This window comes from Pelodiscus sinensis, chromosome 1 (assembly GCF_052426305.1).
Source record: "Pelodiscus sinensis isolate ZL-2025 chromosome 1, ASM5242630v1, whole genome shotgun sequence".
Lineage (NCBI taxonomy): Eukaryota > Metazoa > Chordata > Testudines > Trionychidae > Pelodiscus > Pelodiscus sinensis.
In genome coordinates this window covers 191,057,567-191,078,031 of record NC_143052.1, presented here as the reverse complement: position 1 = coordinate 191,078,031, position 20,465 = coordinate 191,057,567, and the positions used below count along the sequence as shown (strand labels likewise).

Sequence of the window (20,465 nt, the reverse complement as noted above, 5' to 3'; positions counted from 1 at the left end):
TTCACTCTAACTGATTGGAGACACAGGAGGAAAGAGAAAGGAGGTTAGGTCAGAAATGTCACATCTTAATAGGTAACAGATGTGGTAGATGTCTTGTGCACACATTCATTACAGAAGTGGTATAGTTAATGGATAAACAGGCGTTGGAAGAGAGTTCTGGGGGAAGTATCTCTGAAGGAAATTGGACCAAGGAGGGTTGTGGCTCCTTACATCAGATACTGTGGGGGACCTTCCCACACTCCTTAAATCTCATACAATGAGGATGGCAGGGTTCCAGCAACAGTGCTGGGACTAGTTTGGGATGTAAGAAGGCTGGCCCTCCCAAATAATTGCAAGTGATTAAGGAAATACTGATGACCTGCACAGTATAATTTATTGCTTAGGAATTTCCAGGTTAGTTAAGTGAACAAAGTTGCAGCTAATTAAACGGCTTTCATTGTGTCTAATCTTCCTTTCGGTACAGATGAGGTAATGAAAATGGTTTGAGCTAAGCTAGGCTGAACCTTCTGCTTTCCAGGGGCGGGCTCAGCCAGTCAAGGTCTTGGGAGTTATACCCTGTGACTCATGCCATCTGAGCCTTTGAGATGAAGAAGGCCTGAATTGAGAAAAACACCCCGAGGGGTAAGCAAAATGCTCTTAGACACAGTTCCAGAGGAGGATCAAAATTGAAGAGCTTGCTTATGGATCAAGTTGAAACTGGATTTTGAGTGTTTCTGCAGTTTGAACTTATTTTGTAGGTTTGTTTTTCCTTTGTTTCCCTATGTGTTTGTAAGTAACAATTTTAAAGCTTTTATTTTATTTATATTTTAAATAATAGAGCCCTATGCAAGGCTCTAGGCAGTCAAACACCCTCCTGGCCCACTGCACCTCACTTCTCTGCTGCGGCAGGAACTGGAGCTCTCTGGGGTGGGATGTTCTACTTCCTGCTGCTACTGAGAAGCCACATGCAGTGGGCTGAGAGTGGTGGGGAGATGACCTCTCTTACCACCTCCACACCAGGCCTCCAAAATCCCCCCTAGACTCCCATCCATAGGATGACAGGGGTGGCTTGTGGGGAGCCCCCAAAAATATGGGACCTGGGGCGGCCCCCCTGATTCGTCTTATGGCTGGGATGGTTCTGTTTACATCTTTGGAACAGCCTTTTTGTCTTACTGGGCAAACACGGTGGCTGCTCCCACTTTACTTGCTAGTATTTCCCATCTGTCTCCCTGTGGAAGGAAAAGTGAGTTTCCCTTCTCCATTCCACAGAAATTTCTTCTGAGTAGGGAGGTCACAGGCGGCATAGCCTATCCCCTCTTACTGTTCCTTAGAATTAAGGGTGTTTGATTCTTTTTTTTTTTTTTAATTTTGCCTCCAGACTACCTGAAGAGGGCCTTTATTTCTTCTCCCTTCCTTAGCTAATAAGCAGACCTGATTCTACTTGTTGGTTTCTTGTTACTATGCCTTATTCTTGTTCTTTTATACAGTGAGGGTGTCAAGGCTGTTCCCCACTCTGGCACGACAAATGCAGAAGTGGGGGCCTGCAAGAGCACCCCAAAACCTTGTCTCTACAGGCTTTGGTACAAAAACTTCCCCCCAAAATCCTAATAGCCAGACTTTGGGGAATATCCGCTGTCACCTCCCAAGTATTTCAAGAAAACCAGGGAATAGATCACTTGGGAAACCTCCTCCCTAAAACCTCAGATATACCTCAAGCTCTTTTCTCCCCCAAAAGAGCTTGAAAAGAGAAAAATAATCTGCGGTCTGTGATAGCTGACCCCTGAGTCAGACAGACAGGCAGACCTCCCAGGACACAAAAATGAACCAATACCGGTTAATTAGAAAAAGAAAACAAACTTTTATTATTAAAACAAAACTATTGTTGCAAGCATAGCTGAGGTGGCTAGATGGTAAGAGCCACCCAATTGATATACTCAGAGAACATTCCCTGGGTTAGAAAGCTTCATTACAAAAGAGAGTGAGAAAAACAATTTTAACAAAACAGACATCCATTCCAAATCCACAAACCAGAAAATAATAAAACCTGATAGGCTAACTAAACTTTGCCCTACTTACATATTGTAAAAGACTTTCCTTGGAGAGAAAGAGACAGCCTCCCAACTGCCTGTTACCTGGAAGAAACCACTCTGACTCAGACCAAGGAGGGGAAAAGATAAAAAATCCATTGTTCCAGTTCGAAATCCCTACCTTCCTTGCTATTGGTTGACCAAATACCTGGCTAGGGACAGGAGACATAGTTAACCTCTTAGTCCCCAGGTGCTGGTCAACTCTTCTGGTTATGATAGAAGGTCAGGGATATAACAACGATTTTATCTTTTAATGGCCGTTTCTCTGAATGATAAATGGAAATGGTGACTGAGAGGCTAAACTCGCATTGTGTACAAGACATAGGTTGGACCTTCCAGGTCATCACCCTCGGGACCTCACTTGTCGTGGATGAGCGATTTTACTGGACCAAGGGATGCCATTTCTGCTCCCTGCCACCGCACTGCTGGCTCTACCCCCTAGCTGGCCTGCCTCCCCAGTGGATGCCTATTTCCATATAACTGTACATCCAGCACACAGACGTTTTCTCTGCTTCGTAATAAATGACAAAAACTCTCGCTGTCTTTGCAGCACATCTCCGACATCTCAGGGTTGTCACTTTTCCATATCTTGACGATTGTTTGAACAAAGTGGTGTCTCAACAAGAGACCGCGCGGATGGTTGCTGTGGCCAGATGGACTTTCGATTCTCTCAGCCTCATACTAAACAAGCAGAAATCAATGCTAGACCCAACACAAAGCATAAAATTCATAGGAGCAGTTCTCGATTCCTGCACAGTGAGGGCGTATCTACCACTAGACAGATTCCAGTCAATTCAAAATCTAGTCTACGTACTCGACAAGGCGCCGACAGTCTCGGTACACGACTGTTTAAAGCTCCTAGGTCACATGGCCGCGACCACCTTTGTTGTCCCTCATGCGCAGCTTCACTTAAGAGCCCTACAGCACTGATTGGCAACTGTATATGTACCTGCAAAACACAGCATCCACAAAATAGTATCTCCTCCACCTCACGTACATACATTCCTATGATGGTGGGTGAAGTCACAAAACCTCACAATGGGAGTCCCATTTCACCGGCCACAGCCTTCAGTCCAGATCACAACAGATGCTTCCCTCATTGGCTGGGGAGCTCATATGAACGACGAGCATGTAGCGCAAGTGGCTTCCCAGCGAAAGATGTCTTCATATCAATCTCTTAGAACTAAGAGCCATCTTTCATGCATGCAGACACTTTCTTCCACACCTGAAAGGCATGTCTGTCAGAGTCCTGACACAAAAGGCAGAACTATGTAGCACTTTAATGACTAACAAGATGGTTTATTCGGTGATGAGCTTTTGTGGGCCAGACCCACTTCCTCAGATCAATATGTGGAAGAAAATCGGCACAACCATATATACCAAAATGATACAATCAAAAAAAATGAACGCATGTGAAATTGACAAATCAAATTTTAGAACAGAGTCGGGGTGAGGGGGGAAGGTAAGTTTCTGTGAGGTAATGACATTAGGGGTTATAATTGGGGAAGCCTCATCCCTCGGGTGTTAGAGAAGATCAGAATAGAAGCAGCAACAGTAATCCTGATAGCCCCGGCTTGGCGGAGACCGCCGTGGTACCCGTTCTTGCACAACATGTCACTTCGCCCGCCCTGGCCTCTCTCTCTTCGCCCAGACCTTCTCTCGCAAGAACAAGGCTCGCTTCTTCATCCGAAACTGGACGTGTTATATCTGACTGCATGGCTAATAACTGGCTCAGACAGAACGAAACCCTGTGTTCAGACCAGGTTAAAACAATATTGATATGTTGCAGAAAGAGATCTACACAAAATACTTACTTGGCGAAGTGGCGCAGATACTCGCAGTGGTGCCTCCAAAATAGTGGAGTAACTTCCTCTTGCGTTGAGGTCACGCCAGCATCTCAGTAACATAACATCACTAGCAGTTGCCTCCTCTTGTTGTTCAACATAAGCCAGTGCCGCCTCGAGAGCCTTGATCCCTTCGCTATGACTAATTCTCTCCATTTTGTCATTGTCATTTGTATCTTCATCTTCATCATCTTCATTGTCGTTGTCATCTCGATTCACCAGAGCTATGATGTCGCGGTCAGTCAGTTCTTGTTGCTCGTCTTTCTCCATCCATTCCTCTGTATATCATCATCATTCACCTTCTCACAGCCTAGAATTTGTTGTAACAAATGTAGCAGGTTATCACAATTTTCTTGCACCATTTCTTATATGTTTTCGTCTTCGGAAAGTAACTTTCTTTATGATCTTGCCAGAGTTTGCGGTTCAATCTCTTCCCATGATTGTGCGATCCAATAAGTAACATCTTTTATGTTCAGTGTCTTTAGTTTATCTAGCATACCATTTCCATCGTCTTATCGCCTCAATGAGCGCAGTTAAAAGCTTACGACGATATTTTTTTCTTTAACCCTGGTCCACAGGCTGACACAACGAGGTGATATTAGGAGGAAGAAAAATCACTCTAATGTCCCCACTGATCAGTTCATCCTCATGAGGATGAGATGGCGCATTATCAATGACAAGTATTGCTTTCCTCAGTAGGTTTAGCGAATTTAGAAATTGTTCTACCGAAGGAAGAAATTCCTTGAAAAACCAGCCTCGGAAAATTGCTGAATCCATCCATGCATTCCGCTGATTCTTGTACAAAGCCGGTAGAGCAGTAGGTGCTATGTTTTTAAAGCTCATGGGTTTTTTTGCCTTTCCAGTAAATGTGGAAAGGCATTTATTAGTTTGTAGTTACCAGCCGCGTTACTACAGGCTAAAATCATTACTCTTTCTTTACTTCGTTTATACCCAGGAGCTGAAGCTTCAGCCTGGGAAGCTAGAGTTTTTGAAGGCAGCATTTTATAGTTTAAGCCTGTCTCATCGCAGTTATATATCTGCTCACCTGATAATCCTTCATTGTCGATGAGACAATGAAAATTTGCTTTAAATTTCAGAAACCCTTCCAGATTTGCCGATAATTTTTTGCCACATATACTGAGCTGCCTTAACCCGAATCTTTTTTTCCAGTGATCAAGCCAACCTACACTACCCATGAAATCAGGTTCCCCTTCATTAAATTCCTTTTGGAAACTCAGAGCTTTCTCTTGCAGAATCGGGCCTATAATAGGCATGCCCTTATTCCTTTTCTGTGTGACCCATAAGAACAACACCTCACTCACTTTTTCATATTCACATTTTTTCATCATTTTTCTGTCCTTCAGTCCTGTACTTGAGGGTTGATCAGAGCACCACTTTCCCAACTCACTTCTTTTCCTCTTCTAGTCACCAACTGTCACTCACCCCACACCGAGTTCAGATGCAATTTTTAGCATGGACTTGCCTTTGTCTATTCTCTTTAACGCTTCAAGTTTTTGTTCAATGGAAAGAACCACTTTTTTTCTCTTTTCACATTCCGTGTTCCTTAAACAATACAATTATACTACAGTAAGGGAAACATGCAATTGGAAAAATGAAACACAATCACAGCACAAACATAAATCAGTGGCATAGAGGAACAAACAAAGCTACAGCCATGGTGGTATGTGATGCATGGACATGTAAATAGCATGTCGAATGGCTATGTCAGATAAACCGGAAGGTTGGATAAGTGAAGGTTGGATAATCAGGACTCTATTGTATATGCAACTGCTGATGATACTGCCCCTTGTGCCATGTGCTTTGTTGATATGCTATGAAAAGTGTGTAGAGCTTTTGACGATGAGTATCAGTCAGTTTGAGTATCTGGATAGAAATGTAATTGTACTATTGGTGGGTTAAGAAATTAAGGCCTAAATCCTATATACGCATACTCAATGTGAGTTGGAAATATTTTTTCTGAGTTAACATTTCGATACTTAAATTAAGGTGAATATTTTCCTTGGGATTGTTTAGAACACAAAATAAAAATTTACCTGGTTGTAAGAAATTAAATCTAAGTGCTGGTAAGAGATAATGGGTGACTGTATGTGGTACATGACAGAGGCATATAAAGACTTCATTGGCAGGAGTTTGGGAATACTATATATTTTATGTAAAGTCACAAGTTTGTATCTCAGATTGGTTCAGAGAAGCACTGCTAAAAACTTTTGTGTCATTAGTTGTGCATATGCAAAAGCTAAACAATGTTTGAGAGAGTTTGATAAACATGATTGGAACTGTTTTTTGTATCTTCCATCTGTAAAGTCAGGTTGTTAGTTGTTTTAGCTCAGTGGGCATAGCTGAAAGGAGTTATAAATATTTAAAAATGACAGACTAGAATCTCTGGACCTAAAAATGTCACTATTTAAAAGCCTGTTATCTCAGGCCCTTTTGTGGCTAGATGCTAGTTCTCTGTCCCATTGGGGAAACATTTTCTTCTTCATAGAATAAACTCATTTTTTTCCGGAACTACCGGGTTTCAAGATAATGTACGTCAAAATCATTACTTGAATATATAGAAGAAGCTATAGCTTTCACAGGAAAGAGTGGCCCAGCCTGATAGTTGAGCAGATGTAAACTTTGGGAGGAAAATCCGTAGCAGGAGGGTAGAAAAAAGTCCCATTTTTTTTTAAAGTTACACTGTGATTTTCATTATATTAGAGCAATTCCTTGGAAATACAATTAGCAAGAAGTAAGCATGTGCCACAGCCAAATGTGTATTAACTATTCTGCATTTAAGACACTGGAGTGGGACTGCAAGCAAATAGACTGGATTTAGAATCTTCTCATTTGGTATAAATCGGGTTATTATGCTTATTACTTAATGTTTTGGGGAGTCATTTATCCACAAGTTTCAGATCCTCAGCTTCTTTCACTGGTGCACCAGACGTGTAATAATGTATTGAAGATTTGAACATTTGGGAAATAGCTTAAAAGTTAGTATTTTTTTTAATCATTACATCAATAGCTTTACTTGCCTTTCCTGCCTTAGTTTCAGTATGTTGCCTACTGGTTTTACCTTCTGTTCCTAGTTGATCTGTAGATATCTAATCCAGTTTAAATTAATATTTCAGAAAATGAGTAGAGAAAAATACGACAAAAAGATAGCTTCTTTTTTGTGGGTGGCTGACTTCTTGTTCTCATATTGGTACTTAGCCTAATTTTGGAAGAGTCCCAGCATTAACTTTACTTTGGCTGTTTAGAAATAGCCGGTGTTTTAAAGAGATGGCAAAACATCTTATATACAGGCAGTCCCCGGGTTACATACAAGATAGGGACTGTAGGTTTGTTCTTAAGTTGAATTTGTATGTAAGTCGAAACTGGTACATATTGTAGGGGAAACTCTAGCCAAACATTTCTCCAGAGCTCAGTTTTATTCTCCCACACCTCACTTCCCTCAGTCCTTTATTCTCAAGCTGAGGTGTCTGCTGAGAAAAGCCGCTCCGTGTCTCCCTGGTCTGCTGGGGGGGGCGCTAGCTTCGCGTCTCCCTGGTCTGCTGGAGGGAAGCAGCTAGTGCGGGGTTGCCTCACCCTGTTTGTAAGTAGGGATCCGATGTAAGTCGGATCCATGTAACCCGGGGACTGCCTGTAAAACCCTCTACAGTAGCATTAGATAATTCCAAAAAATGTATTAATGTGGAGCTGTTGTTTCAAGAGATCTCACAGGACCCATGTAGTCCTATCACCCATTCTCTTAACTTTTTCTTCAGTATAACTTTTCGCACTTCTAAGACTCTGTAACAAAAGAAAGACAGCTGAGCATCTAAGTAGGATGCTTTGGAATGAATGTGTGTGTAAACTATGCTTTGTGAGTCCTAATTGTACAGATTGTGAATTAAAATGTTTCAAACATCATCATAAGCTCTGACAAAAGAGCAAAATGGTCAGTGGCTTTTATACACTGATAACAGAATTCTCTTAGGGTATGTCTACACTTGCACCCTAGTTCGAACTAGGGATGCAAATGTAGGCGTTCGAAATAGTCAATGAAGGGGGATTTAAATATCCCACACTTCATTAACACGATCTCCCTGGCACGTTACTCTGCTCGACAGCTGTTTCAAAAGTGAAAATGCGCGCTGGGACGCGTTAGCTCGAACCAAAGTCCCTGCGCGCACTTTCATTTTCGAAACAGTTGTTGAGTGGAGTAACGTGCCGGTGAGATCATGCTAATGAAGCACGGGATATTTAAATCCCCACTTCATTGACTATTTCGAACGCCTACTTTTGCATCTCTCGTTTGAACTAGGGTGTAAGTGTAGACGTACCCTTAATTATGCAAATTCTTTTATAAGGTATTTGTTGGCTTTTTTGTTAATCTTCGCTAGTTCCTTATATTGGCCAGTTCAAATAAAGCCTCACCCAAATAAGATTTATCGGTATTGAGGTCCATTTTTAATAGTTGTCACAAACTCTTTTGCAAGTATTTTCTACTGAGGAATCGTTCACCATTATGAAAATGCTTTTTACTTAGTTGTTGAATCATTTTTAGTAAACTCTGGGTCCTGTGCTCTGTAGCACAGAAGCATTAAGTGGTTAGCATGCCAAATCGCAGAGTATCCATGTGTTTTTAGGTTGGCTCTACTCTTGAATAGGTGAGACAAAGAATGTCTCCACAGAGTCACCAACAGTCTTGTGGTAGGAAAGGGGTTGGACTCTGAGACCAGGAAGCTGAAAAGGAGGTTGGGTTGCAGGTCAAGGAAGTGACAGGCAAGGAGGCAGATCATAATAAAGGGAAGCCTAGAAAATGTATGCTAGTTTTTCCAGTGACCCTTTTAATATAGATGTTCTCAGAAGAAAGTTTGTGTTCATTAATGTGCAATTGTACATATTTCTCTAATTTTCCTTCCCATAGGATATTCGTATTTCTTTCCTGAAGTGGCTTGGAAAAAAAAAAGATGCTCAGGGATTAATAAAATCCAGCAAGATGACCCTTAAATTTGTCTCATCTTACAAGCCAGAAATGGAGATAACGCCATCTCTCATACCAGTTGTCACTGACGTGGGAGGCTTCTCATCTGAACATTTCAGCCTTCAGATGTATCAGCAGAACCTGCTAACAAAGAAGCTTGGGAAGATAGTTCTATTGGCTGAAGTGACCTCAACAACAATGAATCTTCTTGATGGGTAAGGTGCTGGTGTAGACTATCTTAGATAAACATGAAGAATTATATAATGGTAATTAATTGTATGTAGTGAACTACACTACAATTAAAATGCTCAGCTTGAAGTTGAAAACTTTTTTACTTAGCTTTTGCTCAGTAACTTTTATATACACACAAGCTGTTTCTGCTATTGATTAGGAAGTAAGAAGGAAAGAGACTTACTGTTTATTTGTAAATGCTTAGGAAATGCTAGATTCTGTAGTAATGGAAGCCTTACAAGCATTTCGATTTGCCAATTACTTTCTTGGTAGTAGGACTGAACTGGTTTCTCTGTGGCAAAATGTTAATATTTGTAACTACATTAGATAAGCAGCTATAGAAAACTCAGGATTTTTCTAAACTTGGCTGAGTTTTCTTATTCAAAAAGCCATTTTTTCTTTGTAATAGTATACAATTTTTTATATCCTGTTTAATTCCCTTTTTGGTGACTTGATTATTTTACTATCAGATTTTTGTTTCCAAACATTCATTAGAGATAAAATACTTTTAAGCAACACATAAATGACTTTGGTAATACCTATGCAGGATGTCTGTTGAATAACAGTATAACCTGTTTCATCTGAAGAAGTGGGTTATGTCCACAAAAGCTCATGATACTATCTACAGTTTTTGTTCATCCCTGAGGTGCTGCAGGACCATTCATTGTTTACGTTTTTTTCAGTAGAACTTAACAGTTAAATGCTAGAGACTACCATTTACAAGGACTATCATTGTAATGTTTCAGAGCATAAACTAATCAGATGGTTGAAGAAATCTGTCCCACGCCCCTATGTGATATGGCACAGTTGGCCACATACACAGTCAGTCATCATAGCTGTGGTCACAGTTCATTAGTTAATCCGCAAGAAGATCTGTTGTTCTTTATCTGTAGAGCCCAAATGTAGGTCTTACATAAAATGTTTTAGGGTGTATTTTCTTGGTAAAGGAATAGGTGGCTTTGATTAAAACAAAATAAAGCACTGAATTTTATCTAGAATGTGTCTGCATTAGAATAATTTTATAGTAGTTCAAATGTTATGTTTAAGTAACTATTTGAAAGTGTTCATTAGATATTAGCAGTTTTTTCTGTGGCGTTTAATAGTAATAGATGAAAGAATTTTTTTTATCCGTTAATTTAAAAATTTACATTTTTCCTGATATATACTTTCATCTGATACATAAACAGAATATACAAAATTACTTAATTTATTCAGAAATCCGAAATAAGATACAGAAACTCATGCAAATTTTGAAAACTTGAAAGCTTTAACATTGTTCAGCTAAATAATTTTAATTAAATTATATTAAACTAATTAATACAATAATTTTATTTAAAAAATCCTTAATATGTAGACAAAACCAGTTAATTTTTCTAAGTGTTAAAGCTGCTGCTTTTGATTTTTTTCCCTTTTTGTTTTTAGCACATTAATTAAAAATAAGCTTAAATCTGAGGGGGAAAAGTAACTTTTTAAAAATATTGGTCCTGCATTAGAATCTGTATGAGTGGAACAATGCATTCAATTTATATCAACATAGAATTCAGTAGCAATCCACAGAGACATAGGGGTCCATTCTTCAGGCTCTTGCATAGGATTTGGTCTGTAATTTTTAGTGTTAAGATTAAATCAGAATAATTATTATTGTCTCTGAAGAAACTGTTGATGTGATACTTCTGTTAATAATTAGGGATCACATCATGGTAGGGGAATACTGTGTAGATCTCCAAATCAGGAAGAGAATGTGGATGAGGCATTTCTAGAATAAATAACAGAAATATTCAAAATACAAGACATGTACTAATGCAACACTTGAATTTCCCAGTAAGATGTGAAAACACAATTTCCAGTAAGATTGTGTTGGACAAAATTGTGGAGGGCTAGATTAGAAGGGGAGAGAGAGGCAGCTCTAAAAAGCAGAAAAGCCTCTCCTACTTAGCCAGAGCCTAATTCAGGGCAGCCTGGAACAGCTGACCCAGAGTTATCAGGGGTAGGGGCTGCTACAAATTAATTGAGGACCAGCTGATTTCACTTCAGGTTGCCACACATGCCATTTAAAAAGAGCCTTCCCTGCTGGGAGAGGGGGAGAGTGGAAGAGGAGTTTGGAGGAAGGTGGAGAGGAGTTAGAACTGATAAAGAAAGAGTCAGAGAAGCTGATAAAGAGAACATCATAATTGTCGAAGACAGGGGAGAAGATCAGAGGCTCTGACAGGGAATGTTTAGGCTCCCTAGTTTAGCGGGTGAGGGGAAGTAGTATGCCTGTTTTGTCTTGATATTAATAAGGCTTTTTACACAGTTTCACATGACATTCTCATAAGTCAATTAGGGAAATTCAGTCTAAATGAAAATATTGTAACTTGGGTGCACAACTAGTTGAAAGGCCACTCTAAAAGACTTGTAATCTGGCTAGATTTCAAGATGGGAGGGCATATGTAGTGCACTCCCACCGCAGTCCGTGCTGGGTCTAGTACTTTACAGTATTTCATTAATGATTTAGTTAATGAAATCAAAAATATGCTTATATAATTTTCACATGACACCAAATCAGGAGGGGCTGCAAGTATTTTGAAGGACAAGATTAGAATTCAAAATGACTGACAGATTGGAAAATTAGTCTAAATTCAGCAGAATGAGATTGAGTAAAGACAACTGCATAGTACCTTGGCTAGGAAGGAAATAATCAAATGTACAGCTACAAAATAAGGAATAACTGGCTAGGTGGTAGTACCACTGCTGAAAAGGATCTGAGGGATTATAGTGGATCACAAATTGAATACAAGTAACATTGTGATCCAATGATAGAATAATTTTAGATTTTTCTGTGGTATAGTAAAGGGGGTGTCTTATAGCATTAGTGAGACATCAGCTGGAGTACTGGCTCCAGTGCTGGGTGTCACATTTTAGGAAAAATGTGAATACATTGGACAGAGTATAGATGAAAACAGCAAAAAGGATAACAGTTTTAAAAAACCTGTCCTATGACTACAGGCTAAAAAAGTTTGGGCATATTAAGTCTTAAGAAAAGAAGTCTCTCTGGGGGATCTGATAAGTCATTAAATATGGTAAGAGATATTTTAAAGAGGACAGAGATGAGTTGTTCCCCATGTTCACTGAAAGTGGGACAAGAAGTAATGAGCTTATTGTGCATCAAGGGACATTCAGCTTAGATATTAAGAAAACCTTTCTAACTTTGAGTAGTTAAGCTCTGGAATAGGCTTCAGATGGCAGTTTTTAAGAACACCAGTCAGGAATGGTATAGGTCAGTGGTTCTCAAACTTTTTGGGCTCCAGAGCCCTTAACATGTGTAACAATTTATGCGGAGCCCCAGCGGTCCACTGATTGTATATGTTGTACCTATTGATGTTTCCAGTTTGCCAACCTCGCGAATCCCCTGGAGATGTCTCGTGGAGCCCTGGGGCTCTGCGGAGCACAGTTTGAGAAACACTGGTATAGGTAGAGTCCTGCCTCAGCATACAGGTCTGCAGGGCAGGCCTTACCATGAGGCAAACTGAGGCGGCCGCCTCAGATGCCAGACTGTGGGCGAGGGCAGGGAGGTGCCCCTAGGATCCAGAGTGTAGAAAATTGTGTGTGCTGCTGGTGACGTGAGGGAGCATGGGGGAGTCATTTGAGCTCCCGCCTCAGGTGCCAAAATGTTGTGGGCCAGCACTGCAGGTCTGGACATGACTTTTTGAAGTCCCTTTCAGTGCTACATTTGAGTGATTCTATACATTTGCACTGACATTTGTTTCTGATTATGCAGTGGCAATAGGAATATCTGAACTCTTGAGTGTTGGAGGTACAGGGGGGAGTGCAGGCATGTACCAGCTCCCTGCACGCACCGGTTCCTGTGGAGCTGACTTTCCTCCCTGTGTGCAAGCATGTAACCATTGAAATTTTCAGTGGTTACATGTTTACAAAAAAAAGAAACAATTTTTAACATCCCTAATTGAGACTCACTTTGGGGTCCCAAACTACAGTTTCAGCACCACTGATTTAAAGGTATATTAACTAGAAAAAAAAGAGATGAGTCTTATAGATTGAAACTTGTGTGTGTGTGTGTGTGTGTGTGTGTGTAATTTGCTTACTTTAATCTAAACCCTTAAAGTGACAGAGTTGTATTGGTCTGTCAATTCAGAATGTCTTTCAGAGCAGACTCAAGAATAACTCCTAGAAATCTTTGCCTCAGCTGCTCTGCTCCTCTTCTTTGATGAAGAAGCTCTAATTCTAAATCCATGCGTTTCAAACTTCACTGAGAACCCCTTCTGACACTAAAAATTACTACATAACCCAGGAGGGGGCCCCTGAAGCCTGAACCTTGAGGGGTGGGGATGGACAAAGCCCAGTCTCCTCCATCCTGGGTGTGGGAGGGCAAAGATGAAGCTCCAGGGTTTCACCTGCACCTGGGGGGCTTGTAACCTGAGCCATGCTGCCCTGTGCTGAAGCCCTTCAGCTTTGGGCCCAAGCAGTGAAAGCTAGGGCTTTGACTTTGGCCCTTGGCCTCAGTAAGTCTAAACCAGCCTTGGCAATCCCATTTGAAAGAAGGGTCATGACCTTCTTAAAGGTTCCAGCCCACAGTTTGAGAACTGCTGTTCTAAATCAAAACTCTCCCCTTGGCATAGTTATTCCAACTCCATGAGAGGGGGTTGATACGTTGATAGGAAAAGTTATCTTGCTGATATAGTGCTTTCTACATCAGAGTTGAGGGGTGTTAAGATTGGCATATTACTACATCACTTTGAGTGTGGGTTTTTCACATCTGAGATATATAGTTATACTGAAGTGTGTGGTGTAGATCTGGCCTTAGTTTAATGTCCCTTGTTCTCTGAGGCTACGTCTAGACTGGCATGATTTTCCGGAAATGCTTTTAATGGAAAAGTTTTCCGTCAAAAGCATTTTCGGAAAAGAGCGTCTAGATTGGCAGGATGCTTTTTCGCAAAAGCACTTTTTGCAGAAAAGCATCCGTGGCCAATCTAGACGCGCTTTTCCGCAAAAAAGCCCCGATCGCCATTTTCGCGATCGGGGCTTTTTTGTGGAAAACAGTACAGTGCTGTCTACACTGGCCCTTTTGCGCAAAATTATTTCGAACGGGTGCAACATAGTATTTCTGGAAAAGCACTGACGATCTTACATGAGATCGTCAGTGCTTTTGCGGAAATTCAAGCGGCCAATGTAGACAGCTGGCAAGTTTTTCTGGAAAAGCGGCTGATTTTCCAGAAAAACTTGCCAGTCTAGACACAGCCTGAGAGTTCAGAAAGCAAAGAGATAACTAGTTTTCTTGTGATCCTGTTTTATCTTTTACATTTGACCTTCCGGTTAATGAAATGAGTTACTTGGCCATTCACTAGTCCTCTGTGCTTTGCTATTTCTTAGTGGTCTATTAAATCTTGATAGGTCCCCGTAATAGTTGCAGGGGACCATTTGCATGTCTGGATTCACATATCCAGAGCAAACATTTTCTGAGTTACAAAGTGAGATTGATTCATGCAGCTAAGTTACAGGTTATTGTTTTAAAGTCTAAACAATAAGGCTACATCTACACTACAAGTTTTCTCAGCAAAACAATACGCTAATGAGGGACTCATTTGCATGAGTCATGATCTCATTTTCATATTTTCTGCCGATCCGTTTTTGCCTATGGGTTTTTGCGCAAAAACAAGCAGTGTGGATGTTTTCTTTTTGTGCAAAAACCTCTTTTACTGCAAGATCGGTAAACCTCCTTTTTTGGGGCATAAGGATCTGGCGGGGAAAAAGGGTTTTTGCACAAAAAGAAAATGTCCACACTGCTTGTTTTTGCGCAAAAACCCCAAGGCAAAAACAGATCGGCAGAAAATATGTAAATGAGATCACAACTCATGCAAATGAGTCCCTCATTAGCATACTTTTGGCCGAGAAAACTTGTAGTGTAGATGGAGCCTAAATGTATTAATATAAAATTAGTACCTACCATACAGATGAGCTAGTTTGGTTTCTAGCTATGAGATTGTCAGTTATTAGCTAACTACTACAGCCATGGCCAAAGCGGGCACCTGGTTTACCAGCACCACAACTAGTTTCATGGATATGTTCTTCTTTCAGCCTCTTTTATCTCTGCCCACTGTCTATCTTTTGTTTTCCCTGTTTCTAGTGGGTTTTTTTTTTTCCCCACTTTGGTATGTATCACCATGTAAGATATCTTTCCACTTTCCATTCTTGCATATCCAAATCATTGAAGTTTTCTGTCTTGAGTCTTCTGAAACAATGTTATTTCTTACCCTCATCATTTTCCTATTAGTTTCAAGTCTACAGAAAATAAAAAAATTCTGTGTTCCTCTGTCAGTTCATTTCTGCAACCAATGTCTTATATTTATTGGCTTTAGTCATATTCCCAGCATTCTGACTCATACAGCAGTGTTGGTGGACAGTCTCTTGTATCTTGGTTTTTGTCTTTACTGAAATAATTTCAGGTTTCCAGATCTTAAACTTTCTGAATGCAGAAATCAGGGTTCAAGTTGTCTTTTTTGTCATTTTCACAATTCCCATTCTTCTGTATAAGTTGTCCATTTTTTTCAGTTATTTTTCTCTAAGTTTGAACTTTATCCCGTCCTTTTGTTTCCCAGTTACTGTAATTTTGTCTTCTCATTGCCAATGTTCAGTCGGTTCAGAGACTGTATGGCCTCCCAATGAAATTGATCAAAGTAATAAACATGAACATCAGATTCATGAGTGGAGTGAGAGATGACAGGAAGCTGATAGAATGGTTTTATATGTACATTATCACAGTATTTGTTCAGCTTGGTATGTCTTCCTTCCTCTTGGTCTTGTATGCAGATGTCAGCACTTGATGTCCAGGTTCTGTAACCAGAGGATGGCCTCTCTATCAAGGGAGGGTAGATGTCAGGTTGAGAGCAGTTTTCTATTCATCTGAGTTGTTGTTGGGAGGAAATAAGAATAGGCTTGTGCAATGATTGTGGCAACTCTATTGGAACCAGGGAATAGCCTAGGGTATGTCTACACTACCCCCCTAGTTCAAACTAGCGGGGGTAATGTAGTCATCCGCAGTTGCAAATGAACCCCGGGATTTGCATTTCCCAGGCTTCATTTGCATGAAGCTGGCCGGCGCCATTTTTAAATGCCGGCTAGGTCGGGACCCCGTGCCGCGCGGCTACACGCGGCACGGACTAGCTAGTTCGGATTAGTTCGAACTAGCGGGGTAGTGTAGACATACCCCTATTGAGTCTGGACAGGTGGCCAAGGCAGCAGGTGTACAGTGGAGTCCTGGCTTTGCTTACTAAGTGAGACTCTTTACCACCAATGACTCCACTCTGTAAGGATATAGCCTGGCCTGCTGACCGGGGGAACAAGTGCCCTAGGGCCCATGATTCTAAAGGGCCCGGGACTCCTCGTTGCAGCCACTACTACTGAGGCTGCGGCAGCGCCCAGAGACCATGGCCCTTTAATTGTCACAAGGGCACCATCCAGTGTGCTCTGGGAAGCTCTAAGGGTGTGAGGGCCAGTGTGGGGTGTTCTGGATGCTGCTGAAAGTTGGCTGCCCCTTTCTGGAGTGTGGAGCCAGCCTTCCCCACCTACATACACCTTGCCTGTGGCTGTCAGCTTACCTGGATATAACTTTCAGTTCCCTAGCAATGCTTATCATTTGTGCTATTATCCAAGAGTGTGTGAGTTGCTGTAGCAAAAGGGTGTTAATCCATTGCGAGGGGTATTACACTCTGGACCAAAGGAATAGAATGCCTTCCCTGAATACAAGCAGATCTTTGCATTGCTGATGGAGGAAGTAATGGCTGTAGCACTGGGCTCTGAAACAAGATGAGTCATGTTATTTATGAGGACAGTGAATAACCTTAGATTTGCAGACAGTCCTGAACTCATAGCATTGACTGAGAAGGATTTAAGAGAATAACTGATAAGGGATATTGAGAAAATAGAAAATTTAGAAGTCCTCATCATTAAATAGCCTTTTGCTGGAGACGGGTGTCCTGGCCAATTTTAAATTCTGTCTACAGGAAGACTCATTTTTCATTACCTGACAGTGTGGCTGGTGGTATTGTGGCCTCGTTGTGTTGGCTGATATACACCTTTATTCATATGTAGTTTGCAATTCACTGAAGCACTTCAATGCTTTGAAAGCCAATGGGAGCTGCAGGAGTAGCACTTGCATTCAGGGGCAGTGTGAAGAGCTGCTTATGGCACCTAAGGGCAGGGTGCCAAGGACCTGACTGACGCTTCCAGGAACTTTGTGGGGCTAGGACAGGCAGGGCAACTGCCCAGGAGTCACTTCAAGTAAGTGCTGCCTAGTAAGAGCCTGCACCCCAATCCACTGTCCAGCAATGAACTCCCTCCTGTATCTAGACTTTCTCCTTGAGCCTGCACTTCCAACTCCATGTGCCAGGCTCAGCCAAGACCACCTTCTTCACTCTGAACCCCTCGGTCCCCGCCCAGAACCCACATGCCAGTCCCTTGTCTCATCTTTGTGAAAGTGACAGTGGGGGACAACAGACAAAGGAGAGAAAGGAAATGAAGTGAGTAGGGCCCCTGGAGGGGCGCCAGGGAAAGGGGGTGGAGCAAGAGTGTGTGTGACTAGACAGTTGGCAACCCAAGGTCCAAGCCAAAGGGAAATTTTTTTGGGGGAAAAAAGGATCTCCTTGCTTGCACTAAAAATAATAGCCATTGAATTCCCTGATAATGCTAAGAAGTCTAGTAAAAATAGTGTGTTTCAATTGTTTACAAAAACGTGAAATTTTAAGTCAACTGAAAAGGTGATATAGAAGTCACTTTGTAGGCATTAAACTGTGGTCAGTTAATCAATAATTGTTAACATAATGATGATTAGAAGTATGCTGTTTAAGTTTCAGAATGTAAGATGATTTGAGGTTTTTCCTTACCTTTTCTAAAAGCTGAATGCTGTACCTTACTCTTTCTTCTTTCACACCCCCTGAAACCTCCAAACTTACATATCCACCAAAAATTAAGACATAGAAGAAGAAAGGAGGCTGGAACTAATTTAATGGCTGACTGACCTCACAGTAGAGAAACAGCCGGAGCCTAATAGAGGTCTTTGTCTACATTTCCACCCTGGCTGGTAATGTGCCAGTCAAAAAGTCAAGCAATAGAAACAGGTGGAAACTATTAGACCTGTCATAAAGTTTGAAAAATTGATTCTGGAGTTTTAAATGAATAGATTGAACTTGACAGTGTTGTCCTAAAGATTCTAAGGGAAAATTCTGCAGTTTAATTTTAAATCCCTTGATTATTCATTAGCTCTCCAGACAGCTTGTATTGACGTCTTATATATATTAATATACACACTGTATTATTGTTGGCATACATTTAAATGTACTGTGGTAACATACAAAGTATGAATACACCTTTAAGTACCTTAAATTGAAGCGTATTAGACTAATTGTAAAATAAAGATTTGTTTAGATATTTCGGCTGATCAGTAATGCTTTTGATTTTGCATGAGATATTACTGTTGCTAAGTCCTTTGAGAATATTATCTTTAAACATTTCTTACTATTTTTTTCATTAATCAGTAAAAATGTGTAATGATCATGAGTACTTCAATTTAAGTCTCATTCCAGAGTTTTTGTCTGTCAATCAAACGATCTATCACCAAGTTACCTGAACAGGTTAACCTTTCCAGTATTAGGCCCTCATAGCATGTGTGGGATTGTATGATTTAGCAGTCTTATTATTTTTAAGGATACAGCTGGAATAATGATATAAGTAATTCACTGTAGGGACATGTTTGTTAGTCCAGGGGCACTCAAGAGTTTGATAAATAAATATTTCTAGCATACTTTTATTGAATGGAATAGTTGAACTGTTCAAAAAAATGGAGAATATTAATTAGGTATACATGGTGAATGTTTAGTTTTATTCTTTTAAATGTTATAGTTGATATTAATAATGTTTTAGATTGTAGACTGACTGGGTTTTTGTGTATAAGTCCAATATATGACCTGTTTTAAATGTCTAAAGGGGTGTGTGTGTGTGTCAGTCAGTCAGTCAGTCAGTTATAAAAATGCTGTTGTAGGACATACTCCACCCATGCATAATGGAAAGAATGAGCTTAAAAACACTCTGTGAGATGCAGTAGCTATGGACATGACACATGATTGTATTCATACAGCAGGACAGTGAATTTTAGGATGGGAGCAGAGTGAGTAAATTGTTCTCATATACCTGATCAATAGGGATATTTAATTAAAATGACAAGTCAAAATAAATACTGCTCAGTGATTTAAAAAGCCCTGGGGCAAAAAATACTCTGAATTTCTGGGATCTCATTTAAGTTTTCTTTAATGCCCTTTGAGAATTGCATAGCCTAAAGTTCACAAAATTGTGACTTCACTTGTGCATCTCATTTTGAAAGTCTCAGAGGTGTAGTGGTATTAGTCTGTAACTAAACAAAAAAAAAACAATAATGGTCCTGTAGCACCTAAAAGACTAACAAAAATATATAAATAGTATCATGAGTTTTCACGGGCACAGCCCACTTCTTCAGATGATAAATATGAAGCAAATGGCCCAGAGTTTAAAATATGAACCAGAAAAATATAGGGTTGCCAGGTGTCTGGTTTTAAACCAGACAGTCCAGTATTTGAGCTTTCTGTTTGGGGAAACAAATTGAGAAAATATAAATGTCAGGTATTTTCTAAATAAGATGTAATGTAGATTGTGATGTAATGTCAAGTGTGTCCGGTATTTTTGTTGAAACCATCTGGCAACCCTAGAAAAAGAGCAGAGAAGGGGAGGAGAAAGAAAGGAAAAAAAATCCTGTTGATTAAAGTGTCCATGCTAAATGATGCTGTCATGGCTCCTTCCCCGCTCTGGCACAATAAATGCAGAAGTGAGGGCCAGCAAACATAACCCAAAATCTTATCTACCAGGCTTTGGTATAAAACTTCCCCCCCAAATCTTAAAACCCTAGATTTTGGGGGATAAAAATCTCCGCTGCCACCACCCAAGTATTGATGTGAAAAATCAGGGGAGAGATCACTTGGGAAATCCCAGCCCTAAAGTACAAACTAGGACACAACCATTAACCAAATACCAGGTTAATAAAAAGAAAAGAGAAAACTTTTATTAACCCCACAATATTCTTGTTGCAAGCATAATGACTAGATAGAAAAGTAACAAAATAATACACTCATGGAGAAACTTCATGGGCCTAGAATTTAGTTACAAAAGAAAGCCAGAACATCAGATCCCATTTCCCAAACCATAAAACAATAAAACCTAACAGATTTATCTAAACTTTACCCTACTTACAGAAGTGAAGAATGGTTTCTTGCAGAGAGAGACATGTCTGTCTCTCTCAGTAACTGGAGAGGAACTCTAACAGGACAAAGGTGG

General features: G+C 40.5%; 1 protein-coding gene across 6 annotated transcripts in view; it reads left to right on the top strand.

The window, feature by feature from the left end:
- The window catches only part of HLCS (holocarboxylase synthetase), a 203,228-nt gene that overhangs the window by 59,923 nt on the left and 122,840 nt on the right, over positions 1-20,465 (top strand). For all 6 annotated transcript variants that reach the window (XM_075911737.2, XM_006125992.5, XM_006125991.5 and 3 more), the window contains one exon: positions 8,826-9,097. In XM_075911737.2, the coding sequence (XP_075767852.2) occupies positions 8,826-9,097 (272 nt within the window). The remainder of the gene's footprint in view (positions 1-8,825; positions 9,098-20,465) is intronic.